The 21,273-nt window shown below is 39.9% G+C and overlaps 1 protein-coding gene across 3 annotated transcripts in view; it reads right to left on the bottom strand.

The window, feature by feature from the left end:
• Positions 1-21,273, bottom strand: part of LOC143348219 (uncharacterized) — a 404,100-nt gene that overhangs the window by 18,389 nt on the left and 364,438 nt on the right. For all 3 annotated transcript variants that reach the window (XM_076778216.1, XM_076778215.1, XM_076778217.1), the window contains one exon: positions 7,934-8,296. In XM_076778216.1, coding sequence (XP_076634331.1) covers positions 7,934-8,296 — 363 coding nt within the window. The remainder of the gene's footprint in view (positions 1-7,933; positions 8,297-21,273) is intronic.

The raw sequence follows: 21,273 nt of genomic DNA, 5'->3' as shown, positions 1-21,273 counted from the left end.
TTACTATTCTACTTAATGCTTTATTTTCACGCTGGGGCAAAAAATCGTTTGGGAGAATGAAAGTTTATGAGGTAATACCGATGGGAAATTCGGTGGATGGCGTGCGTCGTCACGGGTGAAGTTTTTTATTCATAAAACAAAAAAAAAAGCCTGCAACGAAATAGTGAAAATTGGAAAATGTCGTTAAATTCCAGCATTAATCGAGATTATAAAATAGAGAACTGTATTTATTGGAATAATTTTTTGATTTTTATAAAACTTTTATGTTTTTCATTTCAAGGAATACTGGTTTTGCCAAATTTGTACGTTCGTCTCCAATTCTCCTGGAATAATTTCGAGAAAGACTTGAAAAGAGAGGAACTAAAGGTGTACACAAATGTAACTGTCAATATTTTTTACATTGGTGCCCTTCGAGGAAACTCTCCTGACACGTACATTCCATTAGCTCTAAATCGAATCCTTCGCGCGCACCTGCTTCGTTTTTTCCACATCTTGCGTTTACGATCAATTCTAATCTAAAACGAACATTGTTTCGTACAACTTCCCACCGCAGCCTGTAATGAAAAAAACACGGAACCGTCCTCCAACAGTTTTATGTTAATCATGGTTGAATTGGGTTCGTTAAAATAATTATATGTTATAGTTTGAGTGTGTGCACGATTCTTTCGATAGAGACTCTCTTTTTAATCTTGTTTATTTTACCAGTTTTAACAAGTATCTTTCAATTAAAAAAAAATATTTTCAACGCTTTAAAAATTGCAATATTAATATAAATATCAAGATTCTCGCCACCAGATGGCTACCAACTAGACTTTCTCACAAGTGCTCGACCTTTTACTGTCCTGGCGTCTGAGGGCAGTGAACGCTCCCCTTCCATTTCTCTTCCTCTTGTTACACACTCGCAACAGCAAGCTGCTGCACTACTTAGCCTCGATAAATAAATCACAGTCTCAAAATAAACCACAAAAATAGTTTCCTGAATTTGATACGAAATGTTGTCTTCAAATGAAGAAATTGAGTGTGCATAAATAAACCATAGAAACTAATTATAGATTTGGAAAAATACGAAGCTTCTGTTTCCCGACAATTTCGTGGAAATTCGCGTTCGTGCGCGAGCTCTGGTCATCGGTGAATATACTCTCGAAGTCTCCTCGACCATCAGAGTCGAGTTTACAAAGAGTTTAAGTTCCGTATAAGTATGCAGATCGTTTCCTGACCCGCGTAACCCAAAATTGTTATTATTCGACCCTTGAACTGTGCCCCCATCGACGGGGAATGCCACTTTGGAGCGTCATAGCCGAAAGGGTGAAACGAGGGCGACGAGAGTCGACGTGGGTTGGATTCTTTGCGACGTCGTAAGACAACGTTATCGCGCAATGATTCCGAGATCCGGGGTCGTGGAACCCGGGGACATTCAATTTTCCATTAACCGTGGGGGGGAGGGGGTGCATGGAAGGCAGAGGAATTTACGAGCGTCCATCGAATCCCGGACACTGCGCGATACAAGGAGCGTAAGTGGATATTTCGCGGCGGCCACACGTACGGCAATGAAAATAAAAAGGTAATAGTAAAAAGGATACAAACGCGCGTGTGCGCTGGCCGCGGGGGTGGAAGACGACGTTGCATTATCGCGATAATGTTCGGACGTTTCCAGGGCCCCGGGTCTTTTCGTCGTCTCCTCTTGCTCCGTTTCATTGCGCTGGTCGGCAACTTTTATTTTCGCGAACGAGAACCGGCCACTGGCCGCGAGAGGCCACGGTAAATGCGACCGAGAAAATAAATTGCGCACGTGTCACCGGTGACAGAAAAGTTCAAATTATATCGCGTCCCAGCGCGTCCACCGCGACCACCGTCATCGAGAAAGAAAACCAGAAACCCTGCACGCGATACGATCTCAAAAGTGAATTTCAACGCGAGGAACGACGAGTTCCACGATTCTTTCTCGGCACGAAAAGAAGCAATACGCGAGAGAAAAGAAAAGAAAAATTTTAGAGAAAATATTGTCGTTCGTAAATGTTAGTAAAATAATCAATACGTTCGTAACATTCAAATTTACAAGCCACATTATCATGCATTCGATTCTATATAGTTTTTATTTTTTGAAATTATTATGCACTTTAACGTAATGGTCAATTTTTACATTAAAATTTGTACTGTCCGCGAACGTGTTAATGTACAATAATAAACACACAGGGGACTCGGAAATTATACCGGGTTTCGATGAAATAAAAAATAGGAAATAGTAGAAACGCGGGAAACGCGTTCGATTGAGAACCACTGACGCGTCTGGCCATATCCCGTTATCTCTAACTGGCGTTAGTGTTTGTGAACATTGATAATATCTGTTCTAATTACTTACGACTATGTACTTAGAGAATGGTAATTTTGAAACACGGTAAATTACAAACGCAACGAAGTAGCGCAAGTAGTACTGTCGAGAAATGGTCGGACGCGTTCGATATTCACATTCGATCGTGCGCCAACAAATTTTATTCCTCTTATTTATTTATTTTTTTGCTCCGTTTCCATTTATTTTTGCGCGAAAAATTATTTAATGAATGGTAATTTTTAGAAACAGTACGTTTGCAAACAGAACAGAATAGCGCAAGTAGTAATGACGAATAATGGTCGGACGCGAACAAATTTTATTCCGCTTATTTGGTTTTCTCGCTCCGTTTCCATTTATTTTTATACAAAAAACTGCTTCACGTTTGGTTCTATTAATAACCCACCTTTGTTTGTATATATCAATTTCTATAAATGATAATAATTGTGAGTGTTTATAGCATTTAGTCGTTATAATGTCGCTTATTATTTGTTCACGCTACCGTTGGTGCCATTTAAGCGGATTTATGTTTGATTTTTGCGATGATTGTACATTAAATATGACCACGAACGAATTAATATCAAAATTAAAGGAATATTTTTGAATGAAAATTGTCATTCACGATTACAATAATAGAAATTGGTAAAAAAAAAGATCGTAAAGTGAAAACGGATCGTTTAAATAATTATGAAACATTTCGTTCGTTTTCAGCAACCGTTCCTCTATTTTCATAATGTTTCCCCGATGCAATTTATTAGGTGGTATTTCAATTAGTTTAAGCTGCTTCTTTCGCAATAAACGTTAATCTCAATTTCCGGGTTTAATTCAGATGATCCATTAGCCAGATAATCTAAATTAATTGGATTTCAATTAGGTTTACGGTATTTTCGTTTCGCTACTTGTTCTGTCACGCTGTAAAATTTAATCAATTAGGAATATTTTGTTTCATTTTCCGTCGAATAATTAATTCTAATGAGACCCGTGGTTTCGCCGCTCGTGTTTACACAACAGTTTATCATGCAATATTTGCATATGGAGTAATAAACGTAAGCTCGCAGTAGACGAAGCGTTTATTGAAATTCGATCGACCGATATGTATTTACAGAAATAGAACTATAAATATACTGCTTTGATATATATGTAAACGTAATTCAAACGTTTACAGATGGAAAAATTTTAAAATATAAACTTATCCAGAGTTTACGTTTGCAATCGAGGAAAAGTGTTTCAGGCGTAGTTGTTGAGATAAAATTATTTTAAGACGTAGATTTTCCAAGAAAAGTAACCTCGTGGGAATATTTACAATGACGGCAGTAGCAGATGGGCCTGCAAATTATCCAAAAGTTATTCCCAGAGTAGAAGCCTTTCCGCAAGAAGTTGCGAAATTATGGATGTACTTGCGAATACACCGCTATAGTCGCCATAATTTCGCGCAAATATAGCAAGTACCGCGACACAAACACAGTAATTAGAAGTATCGATTGAAATTAAACGTAAATTACCGTCGCAGGTGCGACACATTTGTAACGAAGCAAATTAGATCGAAGTTCGATGATGAGCAATTAGAAAAGAACGTTTCTCAGAAATTTTTCAATAGCAACAGAAAAGTCAGAAATAAATTTTAGGAATATAAACGAGACTTTAAAACTCTGAATTCAGATAAATTCTATGGTTTCGAGAATGGATATCTACTTTTGCGATGGAAAAGTTAATTTTCCGCACGGATAGAAATTTTCGTCAAATATAGCGATGTTATTCGGTTGAAAATCGCGCGAAATTAGAATTTAATCAAATTGGACGCGAATTTGTCTTCGGGGAGGTATTATGGGTCGACTGAGAATTGAAAAGAGCGAGGACGCTGGAACTGGAAAATGAATGTGGTCGCTTGGGTTTAACGAAATATTTAATTATTGAGGACAACGCTCGACGTTCAACGATCCGCCTGTTTTCCCTCGTAATTGTGTTCTTACAGCGGCACAAAATGGAAAAAGGGAATTCATTAGCCGCGTAAAGAAATATGAACCGCGAAGATAACAGAATATAAAAATATATAACTTTAGTTTAACAATTTTTCAAAGAAATCAAGTACTCGTCCTTTCACGTTCTGCATTATTCTCGGTAGAATTTACCGAATGAAAGACTAACAGAAAAAGTGTTACAGCCGTACATTATTAGAATTAACCCACTGTGCTTAAATATTATTTCAATTGTACACTGTCTATTAATAATTTTATTGTATGTACTCTTTCGTTTACTCGAATGAAATTGCGAATGAATGAGGTACAGAATAATAGATACTTTATGTTCGCGACAAAACGTTTGCAAATATTTGAAACGTATTAAGATTCACAGATATTGTAAATTATATTATGTTAATACTTTGTTGGTCTTTCATAGTGCTGGGACAGAGAACATTCTTGGTTTACTTTAGCTTTCCATGCGGTATGAGATGTGGCTGCGTAGGTGTGTGTAGACTTCTGTGACCGAATGTAAGCAACTCATACAGAAGGAATATTGTTTCGGATCCATCGTTTGCTTCGAAAGCGTTCACGAACAACGCACTAACTTCGAAGCAACTACCCCTATTCGCTGTCAATTTCTAGCAAAAACAGTCGATAAATAGTCATTTATTTTTGGTGAAATCATTGTTGCAATTATCTTTAATTACCTTAAAAATATTAGTCACATAATTTTAAATTTTTCACAGAAGATCTCGAAAAACTCAGAACAGATATATAGATTGATTTAAGGTTGAAGTTACAATTTTTAAGAAACGATACGAGAGTCGTTCAAACAACTCCGTGGTCTTGTCGACGAATTTTGGGGACAGAGAGTCAATAGGTGGTTCGAGCAACGTTTAACCTTTACGAGTTAGAATTTTAAATTACACTCGGCCAACCATGGATGCTTGGAACTTTTTCCCCACGAGATTTCTGTTTGCCGTCAAAATAATCTGTCTTGACTACACGGTGCTCCAACTTCGTTGGTAAATATTTGATACTACCCCGGGGAACGATTCACTTTCTTGCGTGTTGCTCGCGGCGAGCAATAAATTGCTCCTTCGAGCATCGATAATTAGCTCATCCGCTTTGCTGCGTGAAAAATATTTGTCAAATACACATAAGCCCCCGAAATGCTTGTTTGAAAATAAAACACGCTGTAGATGGTTCGGTGGACGGGGAAGTGGCTGATTACACCGTTAAAATTTTCGGTGAAATTAACGACAATCGTAATCGTAACGAAACCGTTAATTTCAATACGAAAATTGCTCCGTTACGCTAATTAATTCCGTTAATCTCATTAACTTGTAAAATTACCGTTGCACGGCGTTGATTTGCGCGTTTAATTGAAATTTGAACTTAGCGATAATTTCGCGTCGAAACAATTTGCTATCGCGATTACGTGATAATAATGAAAAAGAGTCGAGTTTTCACATAATTCCAAAGTGTTCTTTTTCTCGACTCGATTATCGAAGTACATTACGATACCTGCCAATTTGTAATCGCCACAAAATCGAATCAACATTCGCTCGGGATATTTCGATCAAACGTTATTTCAAATATATATACCCTTAACGATGTTGTTTATTTATTTTTCTACCAAAACACTCGAATTATTGCGGATCGATCGCACCTGTATGTATTTTATCACCGTGTATTTCCTAATTAGGATAGAAAAGCGTGTTTCGACGTTAATTGCAACGGTTATAAATTATTCAGGATCTAACATGACGAAAATTCGAGCAGAGGTAAATAAACGGCCGGTTGAGATTCGATCAAACCCGGCGCCTTTGTTTCGTGTCGCGTTGCAATTTAAAGAATTATTTCACGCAACATCGCTCCGCATCGCGGCATGTCACGACAAAATGCGTGGGACGTGTAAAAGTGTAACATGACTTGACAACAATTGCGCACTTATCGCGGGTGGCGAAGCACGCGACATACGCGATTTCTCCACGGGGTGCATAATCGAAATTAAAGTAAATGTCGTGAAAATACTCGCCGACGAACGGACGGTTCTTTCCTTATTAACGTCGATGAAATATAAGCGGGAACATAAAATCGATGCGCGAGAAAAGATTGTTTATCGAAGAAACGCGAAGCAACATTTTGGTTTGTTTGGACAAGCTTGGCGCGCAAAGGCTTCGAAGTTTCGGTCGCGAAATAGCAACGAGAAGAATAATATTGGTTTTTACAAAATATCAACAAACGATAAATTTGTGAGTCCAATTGTGTTATTCATGCTCGAGAAATGATACGCCGTTTTGTTACACAATTTTCTAGTTTCGACCGAGTGTCTTTCCATTCTGATCCATTCGTTGTACGAGTTTACAGGCCACGAGACGCGTAAGAGAAACTTAACAGTGTGGAAATGCGTGGGTGTGTATGGGCTATGAATAATTGTCGGATCCGCGTGATCGAATTGTAGGTAAAATAATGGCGTCCTCGACTATACGTCCGGATAAAGAATCGTAAATCAATGTTTTATCTCTTAGAATTATCTCGGATTATTGCCGCCGCGCTGATAGAACGTTCTCGTTCGCCGTTCGACAGTTATATTTGGAGACTGTAAACGCGTCAATTTTAAATCCGACTTTAAATCCGTCAATTTCAATTAAACTTTAATCAATGCACTTTACATTAAAATGCATTCGATTCTATTGGATTGTAAAATCAATATGTTACATTTCGTTGAAATTCTGTTGATAAACGTCTGTAATCAATAGAAGACAATACTCGATTTGTCGTGACCAACCAATTCTTCTACGAAACAATTTCAACCGTCCATCGAGGAACAATTGATTGGAAGAACGAAGGGCTTAAGTACCCTCTGACTCAACACTGTCGACAATTACGATTTCATATCTCCTAAAAAAGAATTCGCGATCTCTGGATTACGTTAATAATCCCCGATATTTCGATCTCGAGTTGTTATAGATATTGCGGTCTGAGAAAAGTACTTAACGTGGAGGATCAGCCGACTAAATTGGGGGAAAGACAGCGGGAGGAATCTACGAACATAACCTCAATTCTCCGCGACAGCTGTTTCACTTTCGGCCATTTTGATAACTCAGCCGATAAAACTGTTATTTCCTTCGCCCTTGCGAACGTGCAAGATAGTTTCAAAGCAAAGACCATGATTTTGCTGAAAATCATAATCATTATTAGGTGTTAGCCTTTCTCTAAACGTTACAGTTTAAATCTAGATCATAGAATTAGATTTCCTACAAGCTTTACAGGCAATCAGACTAAAAATAATAATAGTATTAAGCGTTGTCTTGCATTTTGAACCTAGATCACGGAATTAGATTTTATAACAAACAAACTTTGCAGTCAAAGCTTCGAGTCTTTTTTTCTTCTCGAGAGATTGGTCAAATTTCCGATTTTCCAATTTTTACCGATCGTTAATCGTTGAACGAAGCAGAAGGTTAAGAGACAAGTCTGTCAGAGAGGGAAATCGAGCCGAGACGAAATCTGGGCGAACGGATAAATAAAATGTTACGCGGGGAGAACGATGGCCCCGGATATAGTTCGTTCGGCATAAATCGGCATAAAGGATCGTAAATCAACGGGCGGTTTGGTTGGTCGTAAATAGTGGGATACTTACAGTACACAACCATGGAGGCATTGGCAGACCGCTCGTCCGCGAAAGTGGATATGACGCACCTGTAGTCGCCGGTAAGATCGATACCGGGCTTATTCAATTTCATGGCTCGGTACTTGGTGTACGGATCGTCGCTGGCTTCGTACTTCAGGTCGACGTACTTCTCCATGAGCTCGCCGGCCAAAGGGTTTCTACCGTATATCCATTGGTAAGCCAGTTCGTTGACGTTGAAGAACCATTTCACGACTAATCCCTTCGTAGGCGTGTTCTCGAAATCATAGTCGCAGTCCAGGATCACGTGATCCACCTTGCCCACCTTCACCGTTTTCGGGACGTCCACGTTTTTGATCACGAGCTGCCAACATTCTGTAACAATAACATTTTTATCTTTTTATTACGCGCTTGCACTCTCGTCGATCTATTGGATTATCGGTGATTTGGTAATTAATGCAGATTTGGGGTTAACATTTTTTAACAAAGTTTAGATGAGATTCTATTCGTACATAGGCAGCTAAATTTCGTCAAACTTTACCAAACATTTTTACATACCATACTTTTTACAGTACTCTGTATGTAATTTTCAACTGCTCGAACACGAAAGACTGAACGATAATAAATATGGGCATAATGGATACTTTAAGGTTTCATCTTTTTTTTTATAACAAAAAATTTGCCTCAAGCGTATAATTATATTTAAATACTCAACAATCGTGTACTTTCTCCGTGCCAGAAGCGAGAGTTGCGTTTTCGTTAATAAGTAGCGAAATAACTGAGCATCGAGGAGGGAACGAAATTTGACGGTGCACGGGAGTATGTCCCATAATTGTTTGAAATTTTAGGCGTTGAAATTCTAGATGAGTTACACCCCCCCCCCCCCCACACCGACTACGCCGATGTTCCAACAATTATTGTACACATGAATGCATGCATCGCGTTGATAGTAAGCATTGCATAATAAATGACGCGAAATGGAAATTACTGTTTAACAGCCACGGAGTACGCTATTATGATATTGTTTTAACGAGACGGTAGCGTAATTATTCATCCGTGGATCAATGTTGCCTTGAGTCCTCGGTGATGAATTTCATGGGGATGTAATTTACATTTTTATCGGTTCCTAGAGAACGCGAAACAATTTGCTTCGAAGGAGAGCTCGGGAAGGTATGGTTAACAAAAATTCGAAAATCTCTATTTTAACGCTACGAAATAATTAGTGCTCGAGGAATTTTAATTTGTAAACTCGTCGGAAAAGTTATTGGAAATTACGTAAAATGGAATCATGAAATACAAGACACAGATCCTGCGTAAAAACTGATTTAAAGTCTCTTGTTATATAAAATAGTTTTCACCTGGGAGGCCTGTCGGCGACAGAATCCGGTAGAAAAGCCTTCTCGACGAGTTCTCTAACGGATCTGGAACGAGGCAACTTTCGCCGCTCGATATAACTGTTTCGCTTCACAGATAATTAAAGTACAATTTCGCATATCAAAATATAGGTTGGATCAACAAATTTTGAATTTGACGTTTGGCACTATCCGTCGAAAAGTTGTTGACGTCGGTCAGTAGGTTTGATTAAATGTTTAGGCAGTACCTTTCCCCCTCTCCTCTGTCATGGCGGTGTAATAAATTCAAATTTTCAACCGAATCCGACGGTTATTCAAACTTTGCTGAATAATTTATTTCACCTGGAATGGAGCGCATGCTATGTACAACGAATGAATACTTAATGGTACTTATCATTTGCATCTTACTTTGGCAATTTATGAGAACTGGGTGGGAAACATTTCTGCACAGTTATTTAGTAGATGTACGAAATGACTTTTAAGTCAAGAAGTTACAAATAAAAGCGTTCGCATTGACTTCATTGAATATTACATACTTGATGCAACCGCTGGTGCAAAGTTGCGAATCGAGAAGATTAGACGAATCGATACGGCTACAGAGCGAGAGATATTCGTTGAAACCTGTTTAGGGGAAGAATTTAATGAATTTAAATTTTGAAGGCGATTCTTGTCGAACAAAAATATTAGATCCGTTCGTAAACTAACTTTTGGTGTTCCAAAGTAAAACAGAGGATTTACAAGATAAATATAATTTTAGATTACAAGTAGATCGATGAACTTCGTGTGTACGCTGAAAGCATAGGGGATGAAAAGAGAGAGATTGGTGATAATAGTTGTTTCGAGCGCGTTAGCTGCATCGTCGTGTGTTTTGGACTGTAATGATCAAATAAGGGAATAGTATTGATATGAACACAGGGAACAGTTAAGTGGGGTTGGATAGGAATGTGTGAGCATTGCGGCAGAATTTGAATTCTAAAGTGCTCGGAATAGTAGGGATGTGTGAATATGTATGAGACATCGATAGCCGTAAGGATGAGAACACGAGGAGAGAATTGCCTGGTATACCTCTGTTAAGACGATAAAATTATGAACCAAGGATTGCAATGAACGACAATCAAAAGCGACGAACAAATATCGTCGAGAGACTCCGGTACTCCACTTCGAATCGAAACGAGTTAACGTTTCGTAAAAAGTAAATATGTAACATTTTCTACTGGGCACCCTGTATACATTATCGTGACAATGTTCCCTTAAATAGTCGGTCGCCGCGGCAGGGTGAAAAAATAACGCAGGGCAAAATGTCACGCGACACGATATCGCGGGCAAAGATAACTCAATTAAAATTGAGTCTAATTTTACCTAAAAATAGGTAAGATTTCTACCAGTTTTACGAGGGCCCAAGGGGGAGGCGAATAAAATCGAAATAATAATATCGATCGAAATGAAACATTGCACGATATTTTTAGCTAATATTTTGATTCGAAAAGACGCGAAAATACCAGGGAAACTGGTCTCTTGATCTCATCAAAGATGCGAGCCAACGCTCGGAGGCCCGGCGTCGCTAACGTTATCGCCAGCCACCGTGAGAAGCCACTTCGTGCAGCCGCAGTAATTACAGAAACAAAAAGTGCCGGGGCTGACGGTGATAATTATGAAATATCGTCCCGCGAAAGAAACCCTCCGACGCTGATAAAAAAAATTTCCTTCTCCGGGCAGCTCCTTCTACTCCGCCCTTTGTCCCTCTGGCCGCCATTTTTTTTTTTCTTTTTCCAACGCGTAAATACCGGGGGGGGGAGGGGAGGGCGGTCTCTCGCTTTTTCGCCCAGCTGGAAAGTTTCCGGTTCCGAAGGGCGGCGGGTGGGTGGGGTCCGGAAAAGGCTGGTCGCTTTGTCCATGACGAAAGTTGGTGGAAATTTATGGGGCTGGCGGGCCGGACCGTGGCGCGAAAATTTTCACTTTTCATCGGGCCACACGCCACATCCGAACTTATACACAAAAGCTACATCTGCGCGGTGACAAAAGTTCCCGGGCACCGACCGCGCAACTACGTGGAAATGTTCAGCATCCGTAACGGGCGGCACCGTTGAAATTGTGCATGATCGTGCCCCTCGGCCATTTCCGTTCGCGATCGAATTTCTATTCTAATCTTGTCGGCGCGGCGCACAATGCCCGCGAAATGCAACCCGGCCTAGATATTTTCCACGAAGGATCTCCTATCCCCTCCCAGGAAATGTCTTCGTCATTTCCAAACGGAGGGGATGGAGAACGCAAGGGTCGAAAGGGCGAAGGAAATGGAGTATAATGCGCCTTAGCGAATTGTCGTCACAAATTTTATTCTTACACAGAAACTTCATTCTGTGCCGAATCTATCTCTGTCATTTTTCGAGCAAAAAATTGTGCCACAGTGTAATAATTATTACAGTATATAAAACTCGTTTTGCCGATCCAGTAATGGTTCAGAATGTTGCATCGAAACCAAATGGCCAAGACAAATTCTGCGTATTGTAGCTTGGAAAGAGTACGGAGAAACGTTCTTGTGACTTACGATGACATTTTCCTAGGTTAGTAGAGGGGAAAGAGGAATGTAGCGAATGAAAAAGTTCCTCGTACCGCTGTGTGCTCGCAAACAGCCGGAAGAAGATAACGAAGTAAGTGTAATTATAAAGTATTACGTCAAGTTGCCCTTATTTTCACGAGCCACGGGACCGCGGCTCGCGAGTCAATTTTGACGCGTTTTCGCTTTTACGGCCCACTCGCCGCAGACTTTTTCCAAATGCACACCCTCGTTCTTTCCGCACGGGCGAGCACACATTTTCCGGCTGCGACTGGACGGATCCTCCGGCGTAACTTAAAACTAACAAGGGAAGACCTCCGGAACGTCCAAAAAATTATAAAAGATTTGGGATTTGCAGAGGGCGCGTTCCCAGTACGGTATTTGCCGTCCCCGATACTTAATTTGCCGTAAAGGGATGATCCTCCAAAAAAATTAGACCAAAGCAAATGTATGACTAATCTTGTTTTTCGAGTTAATTTTTCGTTCGCCATCTTGGGGATTTCAGAGTCCCAAGAACTTTTTTTTCAATTTAAAAGACCCGGTGAAACGTCAAATCAATTTTTCCTGCGTAAATCAATGTTAGATTTACACTTGCATCGCGGTAGAAATAATAATTTATTGCACGGGTAATCTCATTAGAGGATACAGATAATATAATACCACTTTTATGGGAGTTTTCTAACTTTACAGTTTTAAAGAATAACTTTTATAATATTCTTAGAATTTCTACATATTCTTGACTAAAATACGCGTCGTTTACCGTTTGAAACATTAAAATCGTCCAATCCGTTCAGGAGTTGTGGCTCTTTAAACATACGCATGAAATTTCAGGGGAATGAATCAATGCCTGGTCAGACATTGTATTTTCGGTAAAGAATATTTTTCTCGAAAGTGCGTAGGAATTCGGGGGTATGTCTATTCACCAAAAATGATTGTAATAGACTCTCGCAACTGAGAATAATTTTTTTAGAACGATTTGAAATTTTTTAATTTAGTTAGTCGTGTTCTAAAGTAAGTTTCCACCATAATGGACTCCCGCGTAACGGAAATTCCCCCTCTCCCTTCCCTCGTTAAATTGTGTTCGTAATTTCTGTTTCATGCCTGCGTTTGCAAATAAATCCTGACTGGCTGCGGAAGGAATAGCCCAGGCAACTTCGTCAACTTTGATTGAGAGTCTCACTGGCCGCGCAGTTTCAAAGGACCAAGGGGGTAGGGGGGTTCTAAATTTTCCACGGAGAATACAAGGGCCGCTGCAAACAGGCCAACACGGACGAAATCCGCGTATCCGGACGGGGTGGAGTTTGTAACATCCTCGTCATGCATCGTGGCAAGTTGTTCGTACGGTGATCACGTCGAAGAGTGTCTCTGCTTGTATACGTTACAAATTAGTATCTTCGAACGAGTACATAGTACTGTCGAAGAACGCCAGACCACGAAACTGTTCGTCTTTCGAGAGTCCGCCATTTTGGTCCCAGAATCGATTGTCTCCATCGCTCAAATTGTCAGACTCGTTTTGGTATTTCAAAGTTAGAATTTGATCGATATTCGAAAGTGTTTCATTTCCTGTTATATCATTATTTCATTAATTAATTTCGTTCTACCCAATAATTTTCGCGAACTCGACAACGGTGTCAAACCAGATCAGCCATTGCTGGCTTCGTGCGATTATAGTTTACTTAATTTCCGTATTTCTGCTAGAAAGTGGTAAACTTAAATTTCAGTCTATATTAGGTTCCTCCATTGTTGCCACGATTTGAAACTCGCACTACTCTTTTTGGACTCGCGAATTTTGTGAAAATGCGGCAGAGATCGATTCTTCTTTGTTTACAAAGTTCTTGTCTGAACGTCACCGACTTTCCTGTTTAGTTTACTCCTTTCCAATCTATTCTCAAACACTCGTGATGCTTCGATCTTTCTGCACACTAACCAAGTTCCAAACATGCCCATGTAGAAAAGATCCTAGAGATTTAAAAACCGCAACGAGTGAATTTATTAGGTTTCAAAACGCTGAAACAATTTTCCTTTTATTAGTGTAGCCGAGACAAAATTAACAATATTCCATTAATATAAAATAAAAATATTCCTTCGATTTCTTTTTGCAGAATAGAATTATTTACACAATTTTTAAAGTCTTGTCCCGGATAGGAGTGTGTATCGACAAAAGCAGCGAAACAGTGAAGTTGTTTGGTAGTCGTTCGCTTTAAAAGAATCCAATTTCTACGCACTCGCGTCGGTGGGTTACATCGATGTTGATGTCTAACGACGATAATAATAACAGTGATGATAGCAGCGCGGGTGTTTTGTTTAGCCGACAATACAGAAACAATTTCAAGGATAACAAAGGAACGGAATTACATCGTTCAACGGTTGATGGAAGGCGAGATGAGAATAAAGCGGACGAAGAGTAAATCCCACGCTTCCCCCGCGTCGAAGCGTCTACGACGCGTAAATTGTTAAATCGCTTAAATGGAAAGCTGAGAAAAAAATTTAGTTGATCTTCGTGACGCGTTACGAAGAATGCAGAGTCGATCGAGACGAGTTTATGATTTTTTGATAAATCTTTTATATTCGCTTTTCGAAATACCCGTGGCTGAATTGTATGCAAAACAAAAGCTTAAGACGCAGAGTTAATTTCGTTTGAATCTAAACTGCGACAGATGTAACAATTTTGGACAGTTCTCCATTTCGCGCGGTGTTTTGCGGAATTCTGTGTTTAATATGTAAATATTTTTCAGTCTCCAAATTACTTTTTCGTCCTGCTAGCGTTATAATAATAGGTGATAGCGTATGCAACGGTACTAGACGGGGGACAAAGGTCTTTCGTGCGAGTGGAATTGGGTCAAACGTTATAGTCAATCTTCTTAAAGCAAAATTACCCGACGCTGTCCACATTTTACCTACTCGTAGTACCTCATTCCCCTTAATCTCTGTAAGAAAGTATGAAGCTAGTTGTACCGAAAAACTGTTACTTTAATTTAAATAGTACTGGTACAATAGCAGCCATGTTTTTCTGTTTCAATACGATATTTTTCTCGACGAAGCCATAGGAACTAAAGAATAGGATTCATCTGCAGTATTTTACATATTATGTTCACCTTTCGTGTAGCGATTCAAGTTAAGCGTAATATATAATATAACAATGCCTGCATTATCGACGGGGTTTCGATTGGCGCGTCATTCAAATGTCAGATCGTGTCAACGTTTCATTTATGACCCGATAATAAAAGCTACCGTTCGTGAAGCAAGAATTTACATTTCAAATTGATATTCGTGTATTTTTAAATAGTAGAAGATAAATTCTTGTAAAAATAATTAATCTTAAAACGTGCAATCCCCCCACCCCTTCCCCGGAGAAAAGTTCAGTCGAGTCGCTAAATTACGTTTAATGTTCCCATTTTTGGGAAATGATAAATCGTCCAGCGAGTATTATATCGCAATGGCGTTACATTCTGACACGCGGACATGATAAAAGAGCAAGGCCCCCCTTAAGCACGCAGTCGGACGAGCACGTAACGACTAATGCTTCTGGCAAAATGAAGTATAAGCTCGCGTTACAGGGCCTTCCGATAAACGAGCTCGCTTCTGCTCTGTTTACCGTCTCCCCCCGTTACATAGATTGCACGGGAACCGGCATTCCAGCAGGCACGATAACTCGAAGCATCGCGACGATCCTTCCGGCCGATCTGGAAATGTAGCGCGTTCGCGACTTCAATGCGAACGCTCGCGTAATTCCTGATCATTATAGCTGCGACATTAACGTCGAATCGACGTCGCGCGTCTCGTTGGGAAATTATCGTCATAATCGAGCCGGCAATCGACTGGCGAGAACGCAATCACCGTTCGAAATTAGTTCGCGATCGTTCGATGAAACGTCGCGTTCGGACCGACGAATACGCGCCTATTTTGCGGACCGTTTTAATTAAATAATCGGGACAACAGTCGCCGACACGCTCCTTATTTTACATAAAGTAAAAACTATGCTTGAATTGATTCTCGCGTATAATTTTATGGGCGCACAAAGCCGATATTTTTGTGATATTTTTGAAATTTTTTTAAATTAACGCGATTCAGCAAAATTCGAAATTTTTCTGTGAAAAGAGGCTCGTCTTTTTTTCGAAAAATAAATATTTCGAAAGCCCCGCGGATTCAACAATAGCGGCTCTCGCGTAGCTTCCAGAAATTCGAACCTTTTATATTTCAGAAAATTTGGACCAGCAAAAACCTGTCCACCCTGTGATGATGCAAAACGAACCGTACGAAATGGTGGCATTTTCCATATACAGGTCGATCCCAGAAACTGGGACGAGCTTTCGACACTATATAATCTTATAATTTTAACTGTCCCTATTTTCTTGGTGTACGTAAAATATATAATTGCATAATTTTAATTATCGCGTTCAAATAAAAAAAAAAAAGAGATCGTTTCGTCGGGAGATTCGTATCGCGTGTTTACACGTTCGGCGGTCGCTGTAAACGAGCGGCACGTGAAAGAGGAAAGCGGAAAGCGGCGTGGAAAGAAATATCGAATCTCGTAACGCATATGCTAATTACAAACGCGATAGGAATCGACGCTGTTGGCGAACAGCGTCGCCGATAAAAAGATACTTTCCGACCCAAGGACGGTAGTGGGAGATGAGAGGGGGTAAGGAGGGATGCGCTAACGATAACTGTACACGATTTCCTGGAAGCATCGCGGTGCACCGGGTTTCCTCGTATCTCGCGGCGCGTTCTCCGACCGCGTAGACAGTTTTCGCTAGATCGCAATCACGATACCGTCCTCAATTATGATAAATTGCATATAATTATGTCGACGGCCACCGGCACGCTTCGCTGGGGCGGGCCGGTGTAGTTTGTCTGGCTGATAAAAGGGTAGACGAAGGAAGGTAGACGCGGGAATGAACGATTTGCATGCTACCAACTTAATCAACACCCACACCTTATGAACGATCCTTTACCACCATCTATAGGGGAGAGGGAGGGGGAACAAAGTCTCTTCGGAACGGCCGTTATCGCGATACGAAAAATGGTCGAATGTCATGCTCGCCAATATTTTCCTACGGTCCGTGTCTCGGTCATAGCGATAATCTCGAGCTTGCACCGAGCTTTGAAACAAAGCGTCCGGATGTTTAGTAACGACCGCCGCTGTCTGCCCAGAGTTCCGAGAGGTGTTCTTTGTCACGGGGCGTGCACGTGTTGGACACGTCGAGCGTTTAGCTCAGCGACTCTCAACGGGGTCCGTACGACCCCACTGATGGGCCATTTCACGAGCAATGCGGATGAAAGACGCGAACAAAATTGTAGAGACGCTTTAATCGGTCTTTGGGAACAGCGAACACCGAAAAATATACTAAATCTGTGTTTGGTAATGGGACATTGATATTTAGACTATTATTTTTAAATATAAGGAAAAGATCAGCGAAGACAAGAGAGAAGAACGTGAGACGTTTGAGTTAGACCATCCGTAAGAAGAAGGCTAACGAGTGTTTACATGTCCACCATCGAGCTGGTAAGGGAGCTAGTAGAATGTGAACTTAGAGTGGGGATGCGAGCACTCGTCAGTCTTCTTCCAATGAGCGTATGATAAGTACGCAGCTGAAATAGTCGTGTTTCTAATAATAAGCGTGATTTGAGCGCGCAGAAATTTATTCGGGGGAATAAAGATTGTATTGCGTCAGATTTCTCGCGTCTTATTCGGTTGGATTTTGCTTTGCTCGAGTTATACGTGTACTATAAAAAGGAGCTCGTAAAATTCTCGGTATTGTAAAAACAGGTGGCCCCGGTTTACGTCTAACTACGCCACAACCATATATCTTAGGGTACCAAGGAGAAGACTATATAAATCGTAAAATGGGCAAAACGAGATAAGTCAGTATATGAAAGAGTAAATTTCCCTCTACTAAATTAAAACGGTTTTTCCCTTTTACTGAAAAATTGCATCAGTTGAGTTATGCTCCTCTTCCCTGGCATCATAGTTGTACAAAAGCTTGCTAGATTATTTTAGCCGCGAGAATTCCGCCGAACAGTGGTAATATTACAGAGTAATATCTGTACTATGTCGTACAAAATCATGCACCATAAATAAACATTTAGTATATTATTTTTCGATCGCGAGTAGTGAGAAATTATGAATCAGATATCGAGACCGTAAATTATTAGGACGATTTTTAAAGGCAGAGGCAGTGAAATTTATTTAAATTATTTCGATTGAAAGGTTTATTCATTCGGGGCTTAAATAATCAGATTTCGTAGAAGATAATTCAGGTTTGCGTGACATTTTTTCACGGGGTTCGGAGCGAAAACTCGAAGGGAGCAGCGAGAACAGATTGAGAGACACTGGTTCGGATGATGCTCCGCGTAGAACCGACCTGAGAGCTACAATTACATGTGAAAGCAGACAATTTTTCACGAGAAGAATGGAATTCCTGGAAGTACGAGTGTCGTTCTTCCCTTTTGTTGTTAGAGATAGTGGGTTTTGGGTAATTCAAATGCGTACATTTGAATGATAAGACACATTCGTACCATTAATAAGCTACAATAGAAAATAAATGGCCGTTACGAGGAAATTTGATACCGATCGTGATCGAACTCGTGGAAAATAATAAATACATTCAGATATTTATGGGTTTAAATTAAAAATAAAACTTGACGGTTGTCCTCTTCAAGTTTATAATTAAATATTACTCGTCTGTTAATATTAAAAAATAAAATAAAAAACCTTAAAATAAATGCAACAAATTCACAGGAAAGTTACTTTTTATACGGTGAATCACCATTAGAGCGAGAGTAACAATTGTACGTCGACGCCGTATTCTCGATATATTGAGCCCCGCAAACTATGAGAAATTGCGCCGTAACTCTGTTTCCGATCTCGTGAACGATACGAAACTGGACTTCCCTCGCGTCAAACCGTATTATTGATGCTCGTTTGCAATTGCTTCTAATGTCAAGGTGGAAGACAGAGGGAGAATAATAAGAGGGGAAGACAAAGAACTCTGTGATTAGAGGGGCTCTTCGAAGTTGCATTCACCATGTTCCACGAGGTCTTGGGCATCTTCTACAAACTGTGAATACATAAGTAAGGGGCACGGGTTAGTTCCCAAGACTAAATGATTAGAACGAGTACGTGATTGCGGGTCGTCAGAGGCAAAACTCGACGATAAAAGCACCGAAAGCAACTCTATGGGGTCCCCGAAGCTTTGACACGTCAAAGCGGGACGATCTAAAAGTTTTTTATAAATTTTCCTAACCCGTCGAATGTGAAAAGTCGAGAGGTAGCGAATCTTGACGCGTTTGACACAAGTTCGCGGGTCGTTAGACACGGTGCACGCGTGACCAACGCGAAATCATTAAAAGATCCGCGATCTGTTTGCATTGGTTTACCACTGAGAAATGCTTTACCTTTTTTTATTCGACGTTACGCCGTATATAAATGCAAAAGAAACGCAAAGGGATAGCTTGGAATCGGCGTAGAGCGATATTCGAATCGCAAAATAAATTTAAAAGTAAGCCTAAAAGTGTTTATATCTTATAAACGAACTTTGAAGAGACTATGTCGAATGAATTTTTAAGTTCGTACATTTCTGTTGGTTATTTTACGTAAATTGTATTCGATGAACGAGTTTAATCGCGCGAGAAACTTTATTTTTCCCAGCAGCGTCGAAGACATTTCAATTTGTTAAATCTGCGAGCACATGGCTAGTTTATTGTACATACATATTAACGGAGGCAGAACGGGGGGGAAAAAAGAGCACGATGAATTGCAGATCGGGCCGAATTTGCATCGCAAATATCTCTAAAGCTTTTTAATTTACGAATACACGGGCCAGCCGATCGCCATTCTATTAGAATCTTACCGATTCGACGTATTTTTGCTGGATGCATTCGAGATTTTCTGGAATAATTTTGAATTAAAGAGGCGCCGGTTCACCTTTGTAGCCCCTTTGAACGAATTTTCGTGCTTCGATTTAAATATTACGCGACACAAGTATACGTTAAGCGATCACTCGAAACAATTTCTAAATATTCCCTTTTAGAAAGTTGATAAAAAACAATCTTCGACGAACCTCTAAAGAAAAAAAAATTCTTCCCAAGATAATTGTTTTCTAGATTTAAAGATGGTCGACAAACATAATAGTACATATTTTTATTTGCACGATCGTTCAGTGTAAATATTGGAAAAATGAATTCTTGACGAAACGTATCCAGCGGAGGATACAAAAGAAATGTTTCTGAAAATGCTTGTCACATGGCAGAGGAATATTCGATGCTCTTCTTGAATAAAACATACACCATAAAGTATCTCGTGTTTCGAACACCGTACCGTGACGTTTTTACATGAAATATAACGAAAAGGATCGATTCAAAATCAGTACTCGTCGAACTCCCTACCTTTCGAATTTAAATTGGTTTAAATTTCGAGAAACGTTCGACGAAAAAAACGTTCGTACTTTCGATCCGTGAAAAAATATATCGCCGCGTTGGATTTCGTGTTATTTCGACCCGAATTCTTCGGGCCATATAAAGGCACCGTTACTTCCGATTTTATATGAAAAAATTCCATGGATTCCTTTCGAACACGTTTGCAATTATAAACTACAGTTTTCGCGCGCGTTTAAGACTGTCTGGAAAACGAAGCTTTAAATCACGCGATGCATAAAGGTGACAATAGCTGCATTTCATCCAGGGTCGACAAAATATGCACGCGAGCGAACCATCGCGAGCTCGCAAAGCTCGCCCTTTCACGCGACTTTTTCTTTTATTTCTTTCCCTTCAAAGCCATCGCTTCGCAGGATATGCATGTTTACTTGGAGGAGAGGATATTTTTCCTGTAAAGTATTCAGGGTTGTTCGACGTGAAAATCTGGATCGAGCAGAAACCGAGCTATTTTTCCAGAATAGCCTGTAGAAAAACCTCGCGATGCCTACGAGTAAATCTTTTTGCGACACGCGGGTATTCGACGCGCGAAATTTTTTCACCGATCGACGTATCATCGCACTCGTAGAACGAGAAAATCTCTACCTAGAAAATATATACAGTAAGGAGCATAGAACCAATAATCACAAGTTTTGTATAGATCATTATTTACTGCTAAGAATAAAGGAGACATTGACAATGAGAAAAAGAATAGATTGACTCGGTTTTGCACCACTTCGTAAAAATAATGTTTGCATCTAGCAATTTCAAATTATTACAATATGCTATTCTACATCTTAGCACTCAATTGCTCACGATCAGTCGAACAGAAAACTACGCAAGGGTTTGTCAACGCGTCAGTTATGCTCCTTACTGTGCATATGTACTATATGTAATTACATTCTGTAGGAATCGTTATCGAAAACTTGTCTTCGAAAAGATTGTAAAATTTAAATTAAATACAACAAACAAACGTAGTATTTGCTTTAACGAAGGAGACACATATTTATTTATTCTAATTTTGAAATATGAGT

Source organism: Colletes latitarsis, chromosome 11, assembly GCF_051014445.1.
Source record: "Colletes latitarsis isolate SP2378_abdomen chromosome 11, iyColLati1, whole genome shotgun sequence".
Classification (NCBI taxonomy): domain Eukaryota; kingdom Metazoa; phylum Arthropoda; class Insecta; order Hymenoptera; family Colletidae; genus Colletes; species Colletes latitarsis.
This window is presented reverse-complemented; position numbering and strand designations above follow the sequence as displayed.